Here is a 20045-nt window from a genome sequence, read left to right as displayed (position 1 = left end):
CTGCCACATCCACAGGTACATGGTTCACTGTATTGGTCTTTGCAACAATTACACATTGATTATAGTACCAGATAAACAGAAAAAAATAACTTTGTTTTTCCCCTTGGGGAAATCCAGCTGCCTGGGAACCAGCTTATTTACACATACAGTCGTCATACGCGCGTCTTGGGTGTCGACGCTCGAAACGCTCGAAAAGCAACACGACTGACGCTCCTGACGCGCTGCCCCGCCACGCGCCGCTCCACGACGCTCATCCACCATAGACTTTGCATAGAAAAGCGCCGCTCACGACGCTTGTGACGCGTCCGGTGTGAACGCACCATTATTCATACAGAAATACCATGAAAAATTATTAAAAAGAAACAAAGTATGCCCTTTTGTATGCACAACAAGGCTGAAAATATATTACAAATAAAAATTATTCACTCAAAGTTTTATATTTTCTGAAAATTGTGTAGACTGATTGTACTGACTGACGATAAACTGATGAGGGCGGCGCCCCAGCCGCCACTGTTCCATAGATTGTTGGGGGTTTTTTTGCATTGTTTTTGTGGCTCAGATTGTGGCTTCTGGGGGCTATTGCACAAAACCAGGATAAGGGATTAAGCCGGCAAACTGTTGTTATCCTGTGGTGATCTTGTGGTGATCCTGGATGAAGTTAGCCTCAAGTCGGTTGCACAAAAGCTGGTCAAGTTTATCCCGGACCAGTCACCATAGTGATTTATTCTCTGCAGCTAACCTGCTCCACAGCAGGCTAACTACCAGGATAAGATTAAACTGCTGTCAACAATGTGAGAAATGGGCGTGGTTTACAGCATTTCCTGGATTTTTCTGCTCATCCCGTGTGAAGTAAGATGGTCGTCCTTGTTCCATTTTCAATCTGTGATTCTGTGATCGATGTCGTGGTCTTCTGGAGAACGCCATGAACGCGCACTTATCCTGATGCTCCTCACCTGGCTTGAGTAAGCCGCGTCTTTTCATCGTGGCTCGGTAAACAAACGTGCAACCGATTAATCCGAGAAACACTGACTGGGCTGACTCAAGCCGCGCATTTTCATTTATCCTGGATGTATTTATCCGACTTTTGTGCAATAGCCCCCAGATCTGCTACAGAAACTATTTAAAAGATTTTGTTCTGTTTTGAAAATCAAACTGAAGTCATTATTTAAATCAGAGAATTGTACTTGTGGTCAGATGTAACTGTCAAGTGCAACTCACGCCGCTAAAAAAAAAAAAAGTCAGCCCGTGGTGTCCGTGGCATTATTTACATTGGCCACGAGAGGGCGCTTGATTTCAAAACGAACCCCAAGGAGGCATGAATTAAGACCACTGTGGTCATTTTCTAGGGGAAGACAGTCTCTTGCATTAATAATGTGACTTCCTTGATAATAGACAAGCTGCATATTTGCCTCTTTTAAGCTTTGGTGAAATGCTGAAGCATCATTTTCCTTGAACATTATCTTAAATCGAAGGAAATTGCAGTGTTGCACAGTTGCTGCATAGCAGATTAATCAGAGCTACAACTGCAAACCATTTGCAAAGATTTCAGTGATATTGTTTTCACAGATCCACTGTTGAGAACTGATACATGATAAATCATTCCACTTTAAGCTGTGTGAAATGTGCACACAGTCCTCTCTTGGGTGCTCTGAGTTTCTATTCCAGTTGTCTGGCTGGTTGTCGTCCCAAAACCTAGAAGGTCAGAGAAGCAACAGAGTGTTAATACTAAATGTTACACAGTTTGATGGAAACACATACTTTACTTTACAGCTGGGCTTCTCAACCCGCGGCCCGCGGGCCGCATGCGGCCCGCAAGCTGTAACGGTGCGGCCCACGGCTGATTGTAAGCAGTGAAAAAAAATCGACTTTTAATGAGGAAAAAAACGTTTCTGATATGCGGACACCAGAGGGCAGTGTGTTTGACCTCCTGACAACAGGCAGATAAGTGTTGCAATTGTGGGGCTGTACCAGCTGGTGGCGGTAATGCGCCAATAGGCTGTTTGCTCACTGCCGAAAACAAAAGACTCAAAGAAGAGTGATCGAAGTGGAGTTCATGGCTGCCGCCGGTAAAATTAAACTAAAGTTATGTGATGAACACAGGAAACTTCAACCGTCATGGGAGGAAGAATTTGCTTTTCTGGAGGTAAATAGCAAGCCAGTGTGCCTTCTCTGCCAAAAACCGTCCATTCCTAAACGAGCGAATCTTCAGCGTCACCACGACAGCTATCAGGAATTTATTACAGTAGGACTGCACCACTCAACCTGTGACAACACTGCCACTGTTCTGTCACTGAGACACTCCCGAAAGTTTTGTTTTTCTTATTATAAATCCTACGTGAATTTGACTTTGCTAAGAAATGTGATACATCGTCCTGATTTCAGGTGAGGGTAATTGTTTTAGCTGTGACCTTCTGTAGGGCTGCTGTTGTGCACAATTTCTGTGAGTAATGCACACCTGTGTTTTTCTTCTGTCATTGTTCTCCAAAAAGTAAGTCACCTGCAGAGCTATGTTTGTATGCTTTACAATGACTTTTTTTTTTTTTTTTTTGCCACCGGTGATCTTTTTTTGTGATGCACAAGATTTAATTTTTACTTCATTTATTTTTTGCAGGAGTAGGCCAATTATTTTTGTAAAGAATCCCTTAATTTATATACTTTTTTGTGGAAAAAGACCTGCTTTTTTGTTGTAATTTAGTGAATTTCTCAAACGCATTGCTTGAAAAATATTTAAAATACTTATGTTTTGTTACAAAAAGTGCTCATATGTGTAGTAAGTATATTCATATTTTGTGAATAAAGCCTCATTTTATAATTTGATATCTGACTTTTTTTTAAATGTCATGCCATTTCACCTTTTTGCATTTTATTGGAAATGCAGAAAACAGCCACAAATAGATCTATAAGGCTTAGTGTAATGTATTTTCAACAAAGTCTTATTTTAGTTTTACAAAAGACTAATGTAGTTGTCTTTCTATTGTAATGCATTTAAAATTTCATTATTGAATATTAATTACATTATTTAAATGTCTTTTACATAATTCAGTCATATAAATTAGCAAACCTAGGTTGCGGCCCACGCAAATAGAAATGTTTTTCTATGTGGCCCTCGAGCAATGGTAAGTTGAGTAGCCCTGCTTTACAGATTGAATGGGCTTCTTCTCATTTGAATGTCAAAAATACGAAAGAATGAGTCAGCCTTGTACTTTGACATATGGAATGAACAACCTGTTCAAATGGGGATGGTGAAGAGATAAACGGGGATAAAAAAAGAAAGGCCACATCCAAAAGTTAATAGTACAACAGTTACTATCTCTATAATCACAACAAGAACAAACCACCAACAAAGCAGCTGAACTCAAGTGCTAACATGCAGACAGCTGCACACATACTGAGAAAGGGAAACCAAATGTTGAAGCTGTTGAAACATCCGAGGCGCTTTGGATAGACGCTCATATGAACGTTCACTTTCAGAGTCAGGAGGATCGAGTCCGTTCAACAGTAATGAGGCACTCCTCTTCCAGTAAACAGGAGTTTAGTGAAATAGGATCTGAGAGACAGCAGCTTTTCAACTGTTCATGTGAGAAATTGTAATTGATATTCTGTGCTTGTGGCTGCCCTCCAAATTTTGCAATAGCAGTAAGTTACTGACTGGTTACAGTCAGAAGTACAGGGCTGCTGTAACTATGGGCTCAATATGATGCCATCAATATTGTCCATCTGCAAATGAATGTTTGCACATAATTCCAGAGTTTCTATTTGTACGTCAAGTTTTGCCATGATGTAAAATAAATCTGCATGAAAAATTCAGCTTTGTGAATGTATAGAAAAGAATCTGCATGACTGAAAACAAAATTGCATTTATGAAAAGAAATAGAACTTCCTTTGTGAACATCCTGTTTTGAGTTTAAACAGCGTTCAAGCCTCTGAGGTTGCAGTTGTGAACGCTGGCTTGGTCTTGACACCTCTATCTGATTGAACCCATGTGAAACAAGCTTCTGTTTAATAAATCATTTAGGGTCCTGATGAGCACAAAACAAACTGAATACTTACGTGAAAGTCAGTGGAGCTCCATTCACCCATTTCCAGGTGCCTTCCTGTTCTCTGTCATTTAAACCAATCCAGGAATCTTTTTTCTTGGCAAGAAAGTTCTGTTTGAGGTGAATTAAAACACAATTTTAAATAAAGTTGTTTTCCACAGTGTAGTTTCTCCAGTTTACCGGTTTGACCACTGTGGTTCAATAATCTAGCTAATTACAGAGAAGTAGACGAACACCTGTGATCAGTTTGGAGATAACTATGACTAGTATTTAAACACTCAAGTGATTTAAAGGTGCATTAAGGAGTTTGCACGTTTAATGCGAAACAGCGCCCCCTGCAGGCCTTGGGCGTAATGCAGCTTAGTGAAAAACTCGTGCCTGTGGCTCGCGTGCACGGAAGAGGGGAACTCCTTCCTCGCTCTTTTAGTAGCGCCCAAGTAAGATTTAGGTTTCTTCTCCCTGGTGGAGTCTGTGTGGAGCTGTGGCAGTGCTAGAAGCCAGTCTGTTCTGACTTTCTGGAAGCTCCTGCTCAGTTGTTGCTCACTAAGCATCTGGTGGAGTAATGGCGAACAAAATGAAACCTAACCAGCTGGAGCGCGCATTACGTCATTTCTTTCAAATTCTCCCAAAAAAAATTCTAGTGCCGGACCGGCACTGTCACTGTCAAGTGACAATTTAGCGCTGTTAGAGGTTCTGGTAATGAATATGTCAGGGCACATTGTACACATCATTAAAAATGTGTAGCACATTTATGGTGGAAAATAAGTATTTTTAAAGTTGAAAAACTCCTTAATGCACCTTTAAGGAAAAACTTTCTTTTTCCAGATATGGACAAAGTAATGTACATTAAACATTCAGGGCAGTGTGAGCTTATAAACACTGAAACAGCAGGATGATGTACCATTTCTTCAGAACCTTCAATCACCACCAGATCTGCTCCTCTTTGTTTACAGTCCTCTCTGCCTTCATCCCAGGAGCCCCTCTGATCAGAGATGAAATAGCAGGAAACTTTGAACTGTTTCCATCCTGAAGGACAAACATCTGGAAGAAGAGCTAAAACAAGAGACGATACAGAGCATTACAGATGGAACAGAGTGCATGCATTTGATATGACAATGACAAAGCTGTTTTTTGTTTTTGTTGTAGGGACTCACTCTTCAGCCTCGCTATGTATTCAGACATTTTGGTAAGGCTGGCGTTCAGCTGGTTTCTCTCCTCAGTCAAAGAGGAAATCTGGAGATTACTGATCTCCAGAAGTTCAGTCAGGTTCTGCCGGATGCCACTGAGATCTGCAAAGCCGTCATGTTCTCAATTAAATGTGAAAAAAACGCAAGTGATCATAAGTATCTTCAATATCCCTTTCGAACGGTTGTCACTACTGTGTACATAATATGTACCACTTTTTTTCTTTTCTTTTTTAAATTATTATTATTATTATGATTATTATTATGATTATTATTATTATTATTATCATTATTATTATTGATTTGTATGCAAAATTGTACTTTAAGTTGAGTTGTTTCTTGTGGAATTTTCAATTGACAACCTAGTTCGAAATAAAAAGATTGATTGATTGAAAATCCCGTGTAACTTGTAGAAACCAGACTGACTGAGAACACGGATGACGGCGAATCCAGTCCCAGTCAGCAGGGAAACAGTCAGCAGGCCCAGAAAGACAAAACCACAGCAACGCTTGTTCAATCTCCTTGAACCTAAACAGAAAAAACTAACCAATAAAAACATTGAAACAAGGGATTTCCTTCACTGTATGGTTGAGTATGTCTCTATTCATTGATTATTTTTACTTATCTTAGTTGATGTGTATTTTAAACTTACTGCTCTGGTTGCTTGAACCATTCAGTGGACGTTGGGTCACTTTCGTCACGCCCTCTATAAAAAGATAATAAACATTCAAATCAATTTCAAATTGAAGAAAATAATCCACAGTTAGTTATACGAGGAATGTAGAGTTCACAGTTCAACTTCACTTCAACAAGAAATGTAAGCTGAGATCTAGTTTAGAAGCCTGAAGATGTAAATATTTGTGATATAAATGTGTGTGTTATCTGCAAATGGGTGAAAACAGGAGTTAACAGTTCACACCTGGATAAGTCTATTGATGCATATTTAATCAATTCAATCATTATTATTCCTGATTACAGGAAGGAACTTGAACACTTAAAACTTTCTCAGAATAAATCCATGTCAAAACTTTGTCACAGTGACAGTTGATCTAAAGTGTGTGTCCTGTCAGTCCGTGCTTACCTGTTCCACTTCCTGACTGCTTCAGTCTGTCAACATTGACATAAATTTCCTCCATAGTTTTCAGGGATGACGGTGATCAGCTCAGCAGTTCCTGCGTATGAAAAATTTGCTGAAAATTTTTGTTCGAGTTTGAGGAAGTCACAAGTTTTCTCGGTGATATATCAGGGAGGAACAGTCCACCCACCCTTCCCCTGTGGTTTCAGCTGTGTAAAGCCACACGAGATCTTAAACGCATACAGACATGAGAAGTGAAAATGCCACCATAAGTTTTTTTTAGTTTTTCATGAAGTCGGCTGAAGACATGAGTTTTCAGAAGTGCTTTTGGTTTCATGTATATCTGAGATGATTTAATGTGAACTTTGCATCAAAATTCATCACTGTGTTTTCTTGTTTCCTAAATGGTGTTTTTGATGGAGCAGGAAATGGGTGAAAAACTTTAAGGTGTTTCACAGCAATGGAGGATGATCAAGCCTAGAAAACCACTACAGACGTTGTAACTCTGGTGGTTTACCTGCGACCTCGTCTGTCTGTATAACAGCAGTGTTGGAACCAACCAGACCCCCCTGAGCAGCAGTCGAACAGCATCGTACTGCAGAAAGTAGTGTGTTGCTGTTAAAACTGCAAGAAAAAAGCCGTCAACAACAGAAGAGAGACAGACCATCATGGAACTCCAAAATGCTGGTCTTTCCTCTACAGACTTTCTAAGAAAGTGAAAGTGTTGGTTAGTTCAGTTTCTTTCACCATCAGTGAAGCTGAATCTGGGTCAGGCTGACCTGAAGCCACAACACAAACCGAAGACAAGTTTCAGAGAGTGAACAGCTTGAGTGACAGGCGGTTCACGGGAGAACAGCTTCAAGCTCAGATAAATAGTGTTTGTAGTGAGCAGTTCCTAGTTTCAGTGGTGAAGAGGAAATGGAGCTGGCAATTTGTAATCGTCAAATAACCTAAAATGTCTAGAAATGTGGGAGGAATGAAGGAGTCCAGAAGAGAAGTCAGTGACAGACACAGGAAGTCTTCCTGCAGTGAGGGGACGGACCAGATTGCTGGACCATGAAGCCACATGTTTACACCAATGAAGTTTAACTTTGACCACTCATGTCACGGTGGATTACACAATGTCCTCAGGTGTTTGTGATAACCGTCCCCCAAAGTGGACTTCAGTATTTCTTTTTTCATTCGGGAACCATGTCTGTTGAACATTTAAATAGTCTTTCAGTCGTCTGTATTTCAGAATGTTGTACCTCCTGTTATTTAACTCAGATTGTGTTGACTTGGTTCAAACCAGCCTTAGATTTTGATCCAAATGCTTTTTGGTCTGTGCTCCGTTAACTATCAGGCCCAATTTGACAAAATTTAAAAGTCCCCCTTGGAGAATCTGTGGGATACAGTAGACAGTGAAGAGCACCTGTCCGAGATCTGTCCAGAGAGCAGGCATCCAATAAGTCCTCGGTCTCAGTACCTCGGTGACCATAGTGGACTGGTGGTACTCAGTGCTGTAGGTCCATCTATCCATACATCCCTCCTGTCTGAGGGTGGACACAACAATCCCTGGACCTGGTCCAGGGCCAGGATGCGTTTTATTCCAAGGGAAGACAGGTTCCTCAGTGTGTCCAGCTCATACCGGCTGCAGCTGCTTCTGCCTGACTGGTCAGCCACCTGTTGGGGGGGAACACAGTGTCACTCACGTCATAATATTAGTATTTTCTAACCTGCACTGCTGCAGGAACAGGCTGCTTCAACACACACACACACTTCTGACCAGGAGACGGCTGTCCATGGTCGTTTGACTGGATTTCCACAAAGAAAACAGAAAGTGGACAGTTAGTTTTACTATAACAGAGGTTAGTGTCGGTTATTGTTGCATTGCTAATCAATCAGACAACTTTAGAATTTAGAAATGAATCAACATGAGTTCAAACTACAGATTTCAGAATTCACTCACTACACAACAGTTTATTCTGCCTTTGATGTCAGAGTTTTTAAAAATACATATTTTAAGTCTTGATTAATAAGATATTTTAACATTATCAGCTAAAATAAAGTTTGCAGGATTTATAAATCCATGAGTTTGTGCCTAGTATAACTTAGTCCCACTCTTTTTTGTGATTTTGTTTTTCATTCACTGCTTTCAATAAAAGGTTTACAATGTTTCAATTTTAAAATCGTTTTTGCCTCAGGCATTAATCAGGGCACCTAAGAGGTCCTAACAAAAATGTTATCGGGCTGATGATGAGCGTAGTTATTGTTCTAAATCAGCATAAATCAATAAATCAACAGTTCGAGTCACGTCAATGCAAACACGCACAGTTAATGTTTTTCTAATGTTTTAGAACAATAAATACGCTCACCATCACCCCGATACCGTTTTTGTTAGGACCGCTTAGGTGCCTTGATTAATGCCTGAAGCAAAAGCGATTTTAAAATAGAAAACTTTTAAACCTTTTTTTATTGAAAGACCAATATTTTTCGTAATGTCGAATTAAAAATTGGACCACGCATGGTTCATTTTAACAGTGATTGATGGCGAGAGCAGCGATCAGGCAGACCAACAACATAGACCAACAACATCGACATGGACCAACGACAAGGACCAACAGCAGGGAGCAACGACATGAGCCAATCACAGAAGACAAACATGCGCAGACAACTTCATAAGCCGCCAGCAGAAGGCAAAATCAGTGAGTAAAGACCACAACACATAAGAGCGCAACATCTGCCACAAACACATTTACAATATTCACATATGCAGCAAATACATGTGCAACATCTACATATGCAACAAACACATATGCAACATATATATGCAGCAAACACATGTGCACACATATACATAAAGCAACAACACTTGGCAAAAACATTAATCCCATAGACATCAGCCAAATACACACAGCAACAGCATAGACCAACAACATCGACACATATCACATGTACTTTTTTTGACACAAATGGAACCCCATAATTGTGTACAAAAACTGTGTGTGTGTGTGTGTGTGTGTGTGTGTGTGTGTGTGTGTGTGTGTTTCTGCAGCGTCCACCTCTTTTTATTTCAGACAGGACAGAAGGACTCCACCTCTCCTCCTCCCCCTGCCTGTCTGAGTTTGTCTTGGAGTGACTGAGTCCAGTGATGAGAAAACCTGCAAGTCAGATCAGAAATAGAGCAAAAGCAGCAGAAACACTGTTTCTACAAGAAGCTCAGTTCTGGATCACCTCAGTGCTCAGTCGCAGTCCCGATCGGCATTCCTGAAAAAACTAAGGGTTCTTCTGAAGATTGAAGTCCTCCACCAGATTGCACAGCTCCATTGCACACTTCCTCTTCCGCTTCTTGACAAAGCTCTTTATGAAAAACATAGACAGGCAGGGTATACACAGAGAGATACATGGAGTATACATGCATATAGTAGTAGACATAGATTTTTGTTTTTCTGAATTTTTCTATGGATAAAAGATTTACCAAGAATAATGTAGTGCCGACGGCCATTTCATTTATGTTTCACAGGCAAGCCAAATAAAACATTTTCTTTTGAAAGATTAGAGAAATTGTTAAATGTAGGAAACAACCAGTAATTCAGATCTTCCTGGACGGCATGGCAAAAATACATTCATAAAATAAATGTTCTGTTGTTTCAATGTGTGTGTCACAAAATGGACAATTATTATGATCTGTTGCAAAATGGCATCTCAGAGAAAAAGAGAGACTCAGAGGGAAAAATTTCATTCACAATTTTAAAGTGAACTTATTTTGCCTTTGGTGAAATAGGAAATTTTAAAAAAATTGGATTTCAGCTTCACAGCCTCTGCTTTAGAGAAAAAAAAACGTAGGATCAGCCCAGTCTCACAAATGGAAATAATTCTTTCACAAAGGCTTGTCTGATTATAACATTCGTCAATTTTGGACTTGTGATATTGTGACCGTTCAGGGAGAGTGAAGGAAGAACCAGGTTTATCTTTGTAATAGATTACAAGGCATCCTAATTACAGATTGCAGGATTGGTAATATTATTACATTTACATCTACAAGTTAAATTGAATTTTGAACAAAAATCCTTAAAATGAATGCATTTCCCTAGATTAATGCCATAAAAGATTTACTTCATGAAAAGGAGGAGACGTGGTTTCTTTTCACATCTTTAATGTCTTCATCTTTTTCTTTTTCATTCTTCTTCTCTCCTGCTGTTTAACTCACACACACACACACACACACACACACACACAGTGACACCTCTGGTGTGGAAATAACACAACAACAGCACATCAACTCTTACACAGACATAAAATCTCCCTTTTTCCCCGTTGAAACATTCCTTCTCCATTGAACTGCAAATAGTAATTACAACTTCAACAATGCACATTCATAACCTGCAAACCAAACTCCAAAAGTCCTACAGAGCATATCTGCAAATATAATCAGTCTTGACATTGACAAATGTAATTAACTTAGTACAACAATAACACAATAACTGGAGTGTTCTTCAAGCAAAAAAACAAATACTATAATGACAACTTAGGATACCTTACGTCTCAACTGAAATTGCCTAACGTAAATAAATTCTAATTTTTCAAGTCACTTCAAACATAACTAAAATTCAGGGTATGCAAAATTACTTCACTTTATAAAACACTTGTAAAGGACTTCTTCAGAGTCATGCCAGCACAAGCTTTTTGTCATATGTAATGCGTTACGTCTTGTAGTCCTTTGTCCGCCGAGGTGGTTGTCTTGTCCTTTGCACAGCAGGTCGGTCTAAGGTTTGTGCTGAGCAGTCTTTCTTCTGGTGTGTCAGCCTCACATGCCACTTTGGAGCTCTTTGGGCAGAGTGAAAGGCGTGCTGCATTCCATCTTTTCCCATCACTTAGGATGAAGGAACTTGGACTCGCCTGTTTCTGTGCTGACAGGGGTTTTCTGTTTTGCATCTCCATTTTTCCCACATGAAAAGGCTTGCACACTCTGTTTTTTCCAGCAGCGGTCTAGTTGGTTTAGCCCCTCTCTTTTTGTCTGTGTGTTGTGCACTTCTGGCCGGCTGTCTAGCAACTCTAGCACGTGGTTGCACTGTCCACTGCCCTCATGTGGAGGCAGGATGCTGAGCTCTGTTCTCATTGCCGTCCCTCTGAGGAGCTGGAAAGGGGATACACCAGTAGCTGCATGAGGTGCAGCTCTGTAGTTATGAAGCATGTCAGTCACTACAGGTTTCCAAGGCACCTGGGTAGCTTGTGCTGTTTGATAGCATCCCTTAACGTTCCACACATCCGTTTGCCTGAGGGTGATATACACTAGTTTGAATGTGTTTAATGCCACGTTTCTTCAGGAATTCAACAAAGGCAGAGGATATAAACTGGGAACCATTGCTAGTTGTCACAGTGCAAGAGTTTCCTTCATGTGCAAACTCAGGAATGCCATGATAGCAGTTGTTGTGGCAGTAGGAGTGAAAGCTACTTCAGGCCACTGACTGAAATAGCCAACGAGGTGATGGCAGACCGACAGTCATATGTTCCATGTTAAAACGGACCCACGATGTCAATTGCAACATGTTGAAAAGGACCGTCTGGGAATTTAACTGGTTGCAGAGGCGCAGGAGGCATCTTTGCTGTTTTGTCACATGCTTGGAAGGTTGTGCATGATGAGACTGTGCGTACCAGCTCATCCATGTAAGGCCACCGGTGCTTTATTGCTCTTCACTTATTCTTTAAATTTTTTTGTGGTGTATTCTTTACTCAAGCTGAAATAACTGCATTTGTCATTTGTCAACACATTGGGGTGTGTTGTGTGGGTTCTCGAGCAGGGTTTCCAGATTGCCAGATTTTTGTGACATTGCTGTGGTAATGCTGTGTGATGAAGCCTTCTTTGACCAAAGTCTTGGCGTTGCCGTCAGGAGTCTTATAAGTGAGTTATGCAGATGATGTCAGGTGGAGTCGACTGGTTTTTAGCTGCTATCTTGTCTTCTTTGGGAGAGTATTTGGAGAAACACGACCAACTGAACCTGCAAGACAGATGGAAAGAGTTACGTCAACCATGGCATAATTAACAATATTTATTCAACTTTTTATTTATTTTTCTCCTGGTGGAGTCACATCTTACACTCCTGTAATTTATTTATATTCTGTTCAAATTTACATTTGGGTGTGCACCAGTGTTCTGTCAAGCCTTGCTCCAACTTGCAGTGTGATAACGCAGCTTTTCATTATTAAACCTGGACTCAGACTTAACAGTTACTATACAGTGTCCTGTTGGTGATACAGCAGCTTATCTCACCAGAGGTGTACAACCCATGGAGTGGTCAGGTGGGACTCACAGCAGCACTGTTCCTCTTAGCCTTAAACATGGAAATGCTCCCCGGCCTGCAGCAGCGTAACAACCTCCTGCTGGTGGTGCGATGAGGCCAGACTTACTTTGCCTGTGGGACCTGCTGGATGGCGTCCGGCAGCGCCTGTCTGAAGGTCTCCGGCAGGAAGAAGCAGAGCCCAACGCTGAGCAGCGACAGGCCGCCCACAATGATCCAGGGCAGGAACTGGTTAAACACGGCTGCAGAACAAACAAAAGAGTCACTTCATTCTTACGGAGATCAGCTGATGCAGACTGCACTGAAGGTACAGCAGTGGACCGATAACACAGCTGTAATGTCAGAGGCCTCACCCAGCTGCAGCAGGTACGGGGAAAGAGCAGAGCCCACTCGGGCAAATATGGCGCAGGACGACATGGCTGTGTTCCTGATGACTGTGGGGGACAGCTCTCCAGTGAACACATACAAAATCCCGCCGCCGATAACGATGCCAAATTTTCCCATAAGCACCAGGGACAGGGTGACAGCCGGTTGGCCTGCAGTGAAGGAAAAAGAAGATATGACAGCAACATGTACAGGAAGGTGACCAAGCTCTGACGAGATGAGTCAAGTGTCCCACCGGTCAGTTACTCTTTAATGCTCCACTGAATCTAGATTTTTCATTCATGCATCCAGAAACTCACAAATTATTTGACTAAACAGCACATCAGAGCTGATGTAGGTTCACAGAACTACACCGTACAGGCGACCTTCTGCTCTTACTCACTGTGGAAAGTGACCTGGATGAGGAGCAATGCTAGAGACGCCAGCAGGCCCGAGATTATGAAGGACAGACGGCGAGGAAGTCTGCGAGCTGCCAGCCAGCTGGCGACGTACGCCGGGATCTCCACGGCCGTCATCAGGCCGTAGTTGAGGTAGGGGTTCCCAGACAGACTGGAGGAGTTGAAGGTCATTCCGAAGTAGGTGACGTTGACAGAAAACCTGCAACAACACAAGAAGACAAACATGTAAACCCTTTTATCAATGACAAGCAGCAACAATGTGTCAAAAAAAGTCCATACTGAAGATCAAATATCTGTGTTGTGTTTTGGCTATCATGAGGATACTGAAACAAAAGAGATTGTTGAGGTTCAATTTAATGATCTACTGAACGTAAATTACGTCAAATCTAAAGTCCATCAACTGACCACATGATCCACAGGATGACTGATATGTTTCGGATGTTTGTGGTCTTCAGCAGATCCAGGAAGCTGAACGACTCTGACTTCTGGGATGGAACTTTTTCAGCCTGAGAGACAGATTCAGGACATTTATTTGTCAGTTGATACTGTGACAATATGAGGGTGAATTTTATTTTGGTGCTTTTTAGGTACCGTTGTTCAAGATTATTGTTGTTGTTTGCTATTTTTATATCGGTTAAACTGTTTTATCATTTTTTTTAACATTTAGTTTTCTTTATTAGTGTTTTTTTTCTCTTGATTCAAAGCCATTATTGCTGACAGATTTTCTCATAAGTATCAGTTACTTTTTTACTGTTTTTTATTAATCATAATAAAACATGTATTGACTGTGAGTTCAAAGCGGCTACAAGACGACATAAGATGAAAATACTATATATTAAAGTACGTTTTACTCAATACAGACACAAAATAAAGGAATGTGTTTGATGTATGTGTGATTTATCATTTCCATGATTGATCCTAGTTAAATGTACAGTGTGGCTCATTCTCAGCCGGACAGTTCATCATGAACATCACAGTAGAGTTTGGAGATTCTTACACTGGAGACAAAGATAACCGGCGGGGCGTCCACTCGGCTCTCCTGAGCCGCTGACCTCAGGATGACCTCTGCTTCCTGCAGACGACCCCGAGACACGAGCCAGCGGGGAGACTCTGGAACCAGCCTGGGAAGCACAGCAGACACCTCAAACATCACAACCATTCATCATGCTGGAGCATCACAGAGGGGATGCAGAGGGATGTGAAGAGTGTAATGAGGTCTCCTCACCACCAGAGGGGGGCACAGGCCAGGCCGGGGGCAGCCATGATCAGAGACAGGTACCTCCAGGTCTGGACCAGGTAGGCAGCGCCGCTCAGCAGCAGAGAGCCAAACACATAGGAACAAGGCAAACATATGCAGGAGAAGAGGATTCTGGTCTCTCCGACCAGCTGCTCTGAACCTGTGAGATAACAGAGTTTAAAAGACGTCAGCAGCCCTGAATGGTTTGTTTCTGCTGTCAGTGTACTGCACAAAGATACAATACACAGTACAGTAAGTAAGTGTTATTGAAATAGAGTAAGCTGACAATCACTGACGAAACAAAACAAAAGCAATTGTTCACATTTTAATTTGAAAGAATGAAGTATCGGTGTGGCCAAAAACAAAAGATTCTAAAGACTTTCTGTGTTCTTCCTGGTGTGGACACGGTCTGATTCTGTCCTCCAGGTAATTCAACAGCATCAGTTGAGCATGTTGCCAGCAGAGAGGACAATACAGATCCCAGTATTCTGATAAATGAATCCTCACATACCCAGCACAAAAATAACGATGTAGCTGGAGATTTGACCCATGCCAAGAATGAAGAACAGCGCAGTGGAGACCGGCCAGGATGGAGCGAAGGCCAGAGCGCAGCTGAAGACACTGAGGATGGCAACGCCACCAAACATCGCAGGCTTCCTGCCAAACCTGCAGCAAAGACACAGGAGAGCAGCAGCTGCAGCATCAGCGTCTGGGTACCAGGGCGAACGTATCACCGCCAAATGACACTTAATATCAATGACTTCATTAATCCAAAGCCAGGATCCACTTTACAGTCCTGATCCAGAGACACGCATTCACATATACTGACAATTTGAAATCAACAAATAACCTAAAATGTCTTGAAATGTGGGGGAAATTAAAGAGCCCAGAAGAGAAGTCAGTGAGAGACACAGGAAGTCTTCCTGCAGTGAGGGGACGGACCTGATCGCTGGACCATGAAGCCACATGTTTACACCAGTAAAGTTTAACTTTGAACACTCATCTCACGGTGGATTACACAATGTCCTCAGGTGTTAGTGATAATATGCCTCCAAAGTGGACTTAAGTATTTCTTTTTTCTAATTCAGGAACCATGTCTGTTGAACGTTAGTCTTTCAGTCGTCTGTATTTCAGAATGTTGTACCTCCTGTTATTTAACTCAGATTGTGTTGACTTGGTTCACACCAGCCTTAGATTTTGATCCAAATGCTTTTTCGTCTGTGCTCCGTTAACTATCAGGCCCAGTTTGACAAAATTAAAAAGTCCCCCTTGGAGAATCTGTGGGATACAGTAGAGAGTGAAGAGCACCTGTCCGAGATCTGTCCAGAGAGCAGGCATCCGATAAGTCCTCCGATGAAGAAGACGAGGGAGGTCAGAGGCCGTTTCCACTGGTCACTGCACACCAGGTTGAACTTTGAAGAAACAAAAGTGTGTCATTTTGTGGCAGGTAAAGACTGGAACTGGAAAAGTGTCTCAACATCTCCGACAAGTTATGTAGTGAGATACAAAGTATCTCAAAGTATCTCACTACATGCAAGTACGGAAAGTCATGAAGAGTAAGGGTTCGGGGTTTGAAACCTTGTCCGTGCATTCGGTTTGCTCATAAGGTAGATTACATAATGCTGGAAGAGAAATTCAGGCCATCTCTGGTTCCTCGTCTGGGCGTCCTGGAGGTTAATGATTGGTGATCACTGACAGCGGTCACAAGCTGCCTGCTATTTATTAAAAAGGAGCTGTTCTGACCAGTTTTCATCCTCATTAAACATACTACTGTCTATCACGTACCAGCTCGGTGTGGCCCAAGACACGATTTCAGAACTTTTAGAAATGATCAGCTTGACAGTTGAGAGGCAGAGGATGATCATTATAACTTTTTTTTTTTTTTTAAACATATCAACTGTAAGTGGAAATAGCTGCATGTATATCAATAAAGTAGAAAATCTAAATTAAATACATGCAGTTAGATAGTCATACTCATTGTAAGAGTGGTCAGATGGTCATGAGACCATGAGACCCTCAAAACAATGAAAGTGTTCCATCCATGGTCTAACAGGTGTGTGGAAACTGCATTACAAAGCAATTGATCACCCTTCTTGTGTCTCAGTACCTCAGTGACTATAGTGGACTGGTAGTACTCAGTGCTGTAGGTCCATCCGTCCATACAGCCTTCCTCTCTGAGGGTGGACACAGCAATCCCTGGACCTGGTCCCAGGTCCGACTGGTTCAGGTCCAGGATGGGTTTTATTCCAAGGGAAGACAGGTTCCTCAGTGTGTCCAGCTCATACCGGCTGCAGCTGCTTCTACCCGACTGGCCCGCCACCTGTTGGCAGGAACACAGTGTCACTCACGTCAAAATATTAGTATTTCTAACCTGCACTGCTGCAGGAACAGGCTGCTTCAACACACACACACACACACACACACACACACACACACACACACACACACACACACACACAAACACACACACACACATCTGACCAGGAGACGACTGTCCATGGTCGTTTGACTGGATTTGCACAAAGAAAATAGAAAGTGGACAGTTAGTTTTACTATAACAGAAGTTAGTGCCGCTATTTCTATTAATGTTGCAGAATCAATATGAGTTCAAACTGCAGATTTCAGAATTCCATCACAACACAAGTTTATTCTGCCTTTGATGTCAGATCTTTTTTTAAACATGTATTTTAAGCCTTGATTCATAACTTTAACATTTTAACATAATCGACTAAAATAAAGTTTGCAAGATTTATAAATCCACAAGTTTGTGCCTAATATAACTTAGTCCCACCCTTTTATTTGTGATTTTTGTTTTTCATTCACTGTTTGTCTGCAGTTTAGAGACCAGCAGAGTGGAAACAGTGCAACAAGCGATGATTAATGATGAGAAAAAAAAACACAAACTTCATTGTTTTTTTTCTGCATTGTCCAATAAATTATAATGAAATGTTTCAGTTAGTGCTTGGTTTTGATTCATTTATATCATGGGAATTATCACAAAGCTGTGAATATCACATGTACTGAGTCATTTCTTGAGGTGGGCCTCCTGCTCTTACTTGCGCTGGCCTGCTGGCCTGCATCCACTCCTGACTCAGGTTGCTGTGTTCGGGGACGTGGCAGTGGTGCGGCGGGTCGGCCAGCAGGTAGATGACGGACAGGATGCTGAATCCGGGGGCGATGGCCATGAGACAGAGGAGGACAAGCACTTTCCTCTGGTACGGACCCCAGGTTCCCAGGAACGACACAGACGCCTCATAATCCACCATCTCACCCGACGACAGTTAACACTGCTCTGTTCCACTCTTTTCACTTGACAGCACCAAAGAACAGCTCAAAAAGGCTGTTTTAATGATAAATTACCTATAACAAGTTAATTTCATACAAAAACATATATAAAAACTGCAAATTAAAATACAATGTATATAAAAATTTACAGAAAAAAATAAGGAATAAATACTACAGTTGTCTGTGTACAAAAACCGCCAGTGTGTGTGTTTCTGCAGCGTCCAGCTCTTTTTATTTCAGACAGGACAGAAGGACTCCACCTCTCCTCCTCCCCCTGCCTGTCTGAGTTTGTCTTGGAGTGACTGAGTCCAGTGGTGAAAACCTGCAAGTCATATCAGAAATGGAGCAAAAGCAGCAGAAACACTGTTTCTACAGGAAGCTCAGACCTGGATCCCCTCAGTGCTCAGTCGCAGTCCTGATGGGCATTTTATGACTGTTTTCCCTGTAGCACACTTACAAAGTGGAAAAAATAAAACAGAATCACATTTTGTGATGATTTGCAGATCCAATAAAATATGTTGTGTCACAAAAGTGGGAACTTTACATTCTGCTCATATTACAGGTCAATTCTACTGACAGTAAAAGACTAGCACTGTTAACATTCCATGAATTAAGGATATAACTCCGAAGCGTCTGTCTATTGTCATTTTATTTATATGATTTTTACAGACGTATTGATGATTTTTCTTTTTCTTTTGTTATATCATACAGCCGGAGCCACAGGGAAAGATCTGATAGAAAGTGAAATCCTGTCAGAAAGCTCCATGTGTGTTTGAGGAAGAGTTGAGGCGTTGATGCCGTTGCTCTGCCACTGTTTAACTGGCCTTAGTACAATAATAACAACAACGATAACAATGCACAACCTGAGATGTGGAGCAGGCCGTCAATGATCAGTGAAGTCTGGTTCAGTCTCGTTCTCAGACTGAGCTGCAGAGAACTGGTTTCTTCAGGCTGGTCCAGCTGCTCTGTGGCCTGAGCACAAAGGCTGAAGGTGAGACCTGCTTCCTTCTTCCTTCTTTGCATTTGGTAGAAGGAAGATCCACATGTTTCAAATAGAAGAGAGAGGAAGGTGGGAATGACTTGTTTCCCATCACTTTATCTACCAAGGCTGTGGCTGCAACACTTTTCCCGCACTACTATGGACAAAGTTACTCTGTTGATCAAAAATAGGTCAAGGAATCGCTGGACTACACTGAGAAGCTCTCTGAAGCTGCCTGCTGACGTTTGATTTCCGCAGATCTTCAGAATAGACCAGGTAAGATACTACTAGTCGCAGCAGTAGTAGGGGCAGTAGTAGCATTCGGGGTAGCTATAGTCACAGCAGTAGTAGCGGCATCAGTATCATATGAATGTTCAAAGCTTTGCCGCAGGATAAGATCCAAAATGTCATCCAAATGAAGTCTGACTGACTTCTGGAGACACCATGTTGTGAGACACGCACGGAGTGGAGCTCCCCGGGAAATCGGCAGTGTCTTGCAGTTCGTATAATTATTTGGTGTTTTAATTGAAAGTGGGTGAACCCGAATCCCCAAATACAAAGATGAGCACATCCAGAGATATTAGCAATGCAAGGAAACAGCAGAAAGAGTAAGAAACAGCGAAAGGAAAAAAAAGGGATTCCATTTTCCCCAAATGGGGTGAGTGGCGAGGGCACAGTCGGGGTGTGTGTGTGTGGGGCGGGGGGGTTGCGGGGGGGGGGGGGGGGGGGGGGGGGGGGAATATGTCCCCTTAAGGAAAGAAAATAAGGAGTCGTTTGCAGATACGAAGGCCTCATTATCTAGACTGGGGGTTTCGGTCACGGATTTGAACCAGAGGATGGAAAAATTAGAGCGGAGAGCCGATGAGGTGGAGACCGGTGAACGCCATGAAAGGATGAAGCGGCACCTGTTGAAACGCGAAGCGGCTCTGACTAATATGAGTAATCACTAGGTTTTAAGTTCAGGGGGGGCTTAGCCTCAAGGAGGTGCACGGGCTGTGAGCGAGCGTAGCATGAAACTCCACAAACAGCTACCACAGACCGAGAAATTATTCATTATTATTTCAGTTTTTTTTTTTAAACATTAAAGCTAGAAATAGAGGTTTGCAGAGTAACAGCAGGGTGGGAACGAAGGGATAAAATAAGAACAGAAGGGTAGATCTGGCCCTCCGGAGGCTGGGGAAGCTTCAT

The 20045-nt window shown here is 42.0% G+C and overlaps 2 protein-coding genes across 2 annotated transcripts; both read right to left on the bottom strand.

Annotated features, from left to right (window-relative positions):
* Window positions 1-1226: 1226 nt before the first annotated feature.
* Window positions 1227-6427, bottom strand: LOC115403232 (C-type lectin domain family 17, member A-like). Its single transcript, XM_030112080.1, has 7 exons — window positions 6303-6427; window positions 5874-5927; window positions 5648-5749; window positions 5192-5326; window positions 4939-5090; window positions 4051-4148; window positions 1227-1692 (listed from the first exon to the last, which is right to left on the bottom strand). The coding sequence occupies exons 1-7, from the start codon at window positions 6355-6357 to the stop codon at window positions 1518-1520; spliced, it is 771 nt and encodes a 256-aa protein (XP_029967940.1). The 5' UTR covers window positions 6358-6427; the 3' UTR covers window positions 1227-1517.
* Window positions 6428-12171: 5744 nt separating this feature from the next.
* Window positions 12172-17859, bottom strand: LOC115402731 (solute carrier family 22 member 4-like). Its single transcript, XM_030111256.1, has 11 exons — window positions 17650-17859; window positions 16701-16913; window positions 15902-16005; window positions 15105-15259; window positions 14582-14753; window positions 14354-14477; window positions 13762-13862; window positions 13341-13555; window positions 12928-13110; window positions 12684-12816; window positions 12172-12274 (listed from the first exon to the last, which is right to left on the bottom strand). The coding sequence occupies exons 1-11, from the start codon at window positions 17857-17859 to the stop codon at window positions 12172-12174; spliced, it is 1713 nt and encodes a 570-aa protein (XP_029967116.1).
* Window positions 17860-20045: the final 2186 nt, after the last annotated feature.

This window comes from Salarias fasciatus, chromosome 16 (genome assembly GCF_902148845.1).
Source record: "Salarias fasciatus chromosome 16, fSalaFa1.1, whole genome shotgun sequence".
In the NCBI taxonomy this organism is placed as follows: Eukaryota; Metazoa; Chordata; class Actinopteri; order Blenniiformes; family Blenniidae; genus Salarias; species Salarias fasciatus.
Note: the sequence above shows the minus strand (reverse complement) of the source record. Positions and strands in the feature narration are given on the sequence as shown.

Excerpts from the sequence above, each read along its gene's own strand:
- LOC115403232 (XM_030112080.1), bottom strand. The coding sequence starts at position 6,357 with ATGGAGGAAATTTATGTCAATGTTGACAGACTGAAGCAGTCAGGAAGT. Across the intron at positions 5,327-5,647 it reads CGCCGTCATCCGTGTTCTCA|ATCTCAGTGGCATCCGGCAG; the intron begins GTCAGTCTGGTT and ends ACGGCTTTGCAG. Across the intron at positions 5,091-5,191 it reads ATACATAGCGAGGCTGAAGA|CTCTTCTTCCAGATGTTTGT; the intron begins GTGAGTCCCTAC and ends CTCTTGTTTTAG.
- LOC115402731 (XM_030111256.1), bottom strand. The coding sequence starts at position 17,859 with ATGGTGGATTATGAGGCGTCTGTGTCGTTCCTGGGAACCTGGGGTCCG. Across the intron at positions 14,478-14,581 it reads GCCTGTGCCCCCCTCTGGTG|GCTGGTTCCAGAGTCTCCCC; the intron begins GTGAGGAGACCT and ends TGTGCTTCCCAG. Across the intron at positions 13,556-13,761 it reads GTCATCCTGTGGATCATGTG|GTTTTCTGTCAACGTCACCT; the intron begins GTCAGTTGATGG and ends GTGTTGTTGCAG.